Source organism: Sorex araneus, chromosome 2 (genome assembly GCF_027595985.1).
Source record: "Sorex araneus isolate mSorAra2 chromosome 2, mSorAra2.pri, whole genome shotgun sequence".
NCBI lineage: Eukaryota > Metazoa > Chordata > Mammalia > Eulipotyphla > Soricidae > Sorex > Sorex araneus.
Genome location: NC_073303.1, coordinates 144554777 through 144558963, shown reverse-complemented (window position 1 = coordinate 144558963; position 4187 = coordinate 144554777). Strand labels below are relative to the sequence as shown.

The following is a 4187-nucleotide window of genomic DNA, read 5'->3' as shown; positions in this document are numbered from 1 at the left end:
AAATAGTCTTTGATTTGCTCTTTATATTTTACAGAATTTTATTCCAGGTTCTCATTTTCATCTCCAGCACTGGCTTTAGTGTAGTTTAGAGTGGAGTATCTTTGTCTTTATGATCTAAAGTGAGCAAGTTTGAGAACACCTGCACTGGATTTTGAGAAGAAATGTGTCAGCTAACACTAATATCCAGGTTTTGCCTGGTGTCTCTCCACTTTGGTCTTGATTCCCATTTCTTCCACTCTACATTAGACTTTATGGGAAAAAAAAAGAGCCAGACAAACACAATCTGGCTAAGATTGTGTTGATCTGTTGAGAGGCCAGCAATGCAGTTCTAGAAATAGAATTCAGGTATTTGGCCTCTATTGTAGTATTTGCACTGCCTCATCAAGTACAGAAAATCTTAAGCAGAATTTCTGCCCTATTTGTATGCAGTGGAGAAGAAAGGGAAGCAGAATCAGAAAAGGGGAAAGGTAACAATTTTCCTATGCTACTGATAAAATAGCACAGAAAGTAGACAAAAAGAGTGAAAGTTGCTAATATATCTCACTGGTGGCCACAAAAGTGACGATCTTCTTTGTCTGTCATTGGAGGGAAATCTCCTGCTAGTGAATGCAGAAAGATGATTGTTTTGTAGACTAGAATTGTACTCTTGCTACAAAGTCATAGACTTTAAGAAGGGACCTTTCTATGCAACAAGGAGTAATTTGAGAGTGACAAGACCACCTGTGTTTGCTCAAGCACAAGTAATCCATCAATTTCTCCAAAATATGGAGATCATCTTGAAAGTGTGATGGCACTGGAATTCTGATGGTGCAATTTGTGAAGTTTATATGCATGCACAGGTAAAAAAAAAAACTGTAATTGTATAGTACTGTGTGTAATTATCATTCAACTAGGAATCCTGTGGCTCTATCTTCACCTTCATTCGGTGGTCTAGCACCGCTTCCCCACCTGGGAAAGCCGATGCCATGGACAGATGAAGGAGGAAACGAGGGCCAGGCTGGTTGGTGATCAGTTGCTGTTTATTCCATTCTCGCCACATGCCTGTTCCAATCTCACTAAGCCCCTCATTCCCATCTCCTTCTCTCTCCCTAGCTCATCTCTCACAACTTTGGTCTCTCCCTAGTCTCTCACCAACTCTCCGCATTGTGGGTAGCAACCAGACTCTGGTCCAGTAGCACAATCAACATATGAAAACCCTCCACTCAAGGGTGAAATACCTAGAGTGTGTTTCTCCTTTCTTTAGTCCAGTAATCAATTGAACATTTATCTTAATTTTACTTCTTAGTAATATTAGTTATTTTGTATGGACATAGTAAGAGATATATTAAGCTTAGAGGGTGGCTCTCCTGGGGGCATCTTGTTGTAGATCTCAGACTACAGTACTCAGGCCAGATTAATCTTTCTTAACCTTAGCAAGGTCCTAATCTAGCTGTTACTTTCTGGATCATGACAGAATTTGTTCATGGCCATGCTCTTAACTTATACTTAAGTATTACGGTGCTTTAACCTGGGTCCATGCAGTCCTTCATCGGGACTCTGCTTTTGGAGTATTAGGAAGTAAGGGCAACTGAGCTTAAGTTGATTAAACAGATACCCAGGAATGAATACCATTTGGAGTCAATTAACTCCCAATTTACAAAAGCATAGCATTGTCTTCCTGTGTCTATATAAAAAGGACATTGCTCTGAATTAACTATGCAAAGGACTTAAGGAGAAGAGAAAAGCAATATTTACAAGTTAACAGTCTAATTAGGAGATGAAGGTGATAGACTGGTTGGAAAAGCAGAGCACAAAGAAAGAAGTTACAAATACACACAGAGGAATGGGAGCACTGTGATGGGAGTAACTAATAAACCCAAGCTCCCTGTGGCAAGGCAGATAGGACAAACCTATGTTATCCTACAGTACTGTATGACATAGTATCATTATAATTTGATTATAAATAGAAAAAGGAAAAAGACTTTCAAACATAATCTGCCTTACATTGAGCTCTGTCCTATGGGAAGAACTTTGAATTCCTTAGAAGGTTTTCTCTGTGAGGATTCATATGATGAAGCCCAAAACGAGAATCTCATTTCTTTGCTCCTTCTGTTTCTACTTCATCTTATTACCTGTATGACTGAATGGGGTTCCTCCATGTTCACATAGATATAGGGATGGCCTCCTTGCAGTTCCCTTAAGCCCTGCCATGTCTCTACCCTGAAATCTAGCAGTCTGACTGAAGGAAACAAACATAACTCATGGTTTCCATGGAGATTTTAATGGAAGTCACAGTGACTCCAAAGAAAAACCTGAGGAGTGTCTTTAAATAAGGGAAAGTTGTGGGGTGGGGGGAGAAGTAGGGGGGAAGGTGGTAACCAGGGCAGGAAGGATGGTGATGAGCCTGTGAGTTTTCAAGGACTCAAAGGGGAAAATGGAACAATCCACATCCCCTTGAGTTATACACTCCTTTGAGGCTATCTCTGTAGTAAAGCCCAGGCTTTCCTTGCAAGAATTTGATTTGATCTTTAGCACTGCAAAATGCATACAAACAAATAAAATCCACACCAAAAATTCCCCCAAACAACAACCAAACAAAACTAATTCTCTTTACTCACAGAAAAAAATCAAAGCAACAACAGCACTGGGTAAAAGGGTGTTTGTTTCATGCATGAGAAATACCTTCTAAAAATTCATATCTGATTTTAGGTTGCAAGTGGCAAAATTACTCAGGCACCTATGGGCCATTTTTTGGAAGGGTCTACCTTTTTCTTGTGGGTGTCTAATCAACCTGTTCAATTTTATTATCATGGAGTAAATGGAGATATTGGAGAGATATTGGCACTTTGGTGGTGGATGTGGTGTGGTAGCATTTAGGATTTCTTAAAGATAATTGTAAATCAATGGTACCTCGATGAAAAATAAGTTTTATTTTTGTTTTTTTTTGTTTTTTTTTTTTGCTTTTTGGGTCACACCCAGCGATGCTCAGGGGTTACTCCTGGCTTTGCACTCAGGAATTACTCCTGGCGGTGCTTGGGGGACCATATGGGATGCCGGGGATCGAACCCGGGTCGGCCGTGTGCAAGGCAAACACCCTACTGCTATGCTATCTCTCCGGCCCATGATGAAAAATAAGTTTAATTTTAAACATGTTACTTTTATTTAGAAAAAAAACAGGAAGGGATAGTTGGATAGTTTTACTTCACTCAAGATCTCAAATCTTTTATTTTTAAAGAGTACAATTAATATTTTTTGTTACAATCAATGGTAGTTGGTTATATAGTCTTCATATTTGATGTATTTTTTTTCTTTTTGGGTCACACCCGGCGATGTACATTGGTTACTCCTGGCTCTGCACTCAGGAATTACTCCTGGTGGTGCTCAGGAGACCATATGGGATGCTGGGAATCGAACCCGGGTCGGTTGTGTGCAAGACAAACGCCCTCCCCACTGTGCTATAGCTCCAGCCCATTGATCTCATTTTTTGTAAAGAAAAATTTACAGCTGCGAAGTTATGTTACCAGAAAACATGATTAGATGAATTCATTAATGGTGGCTTCAAGTTTTTCCTTATTCACTCCAGAAAACTCACCCACCTTTTGTCTCTTTTTGAAAAACTGGAAGGTTGGCATGCATTTGACTTCATACTCTGAAGCAACATCCTGGCAATCATCCACATCTACTTCCAGGCACACCACACTGGAATACTTTTCAGAGAGGCTACGATAAAGGCTTGATCATTTTGCAAAGTCCACATCACATTACTGAGAAGTGAACTACTATGAGCTTATCTCCTGCACTGTTCAAGACTTCCTGAAAAGCAACCTTGCTATCAATCTGCTTCACCATCTTGGTGGAGTGGAGCCCGGGCAGGTGACCGTGAGGAAGGAGCACGAGGGAAGAGCAGCTTGCAATGCGGATCTCCGATGCAGACACCTCAAGATCTCAAATGCTAAAGATTCAATGTTGGTTTAGGAGGGGCAATAATTGACTCACTCTTCCACTCTCCCTGCAATATAAATAAAAAAAGCACTTGGCTCTGGACTATGTGTTGAGTATTGGCCAATTCCCCAGTGTAAAATTGGGGAGGAGAAGAGGTGGTTGGGGTGAAATGTATGCTAAGGCATAGAATTGAGGGCTCAGATGATATCAGCTCAAATAAAGGTCTGACCTAGTGAATGTTAAACATGGCTGAGTGATGAACCCTC

General features: G+C 40.5%; 1 protein-coding gene across 1 annotated transcript; it reads right to left on the bottom strand.

Annotated features, from left to right (window-relative positions):
* Positions 1-3507: 3507 nt before the first annotated feature.
* On the bottom strand, positions 3508-3828 carry LOC101539675 (thioredoxin-like). Its single transcript, XM_055129210.1, is given in 2 exon segments — positions 3508-3708; positions 3710-3828. Coding segments are annotated over 2 exon segments (315 nt in total). The 3' UTR covers positions 3508-3512.
* Between the last annotated feature and the right edge of the window lie 359 nt (positions 3829-4187).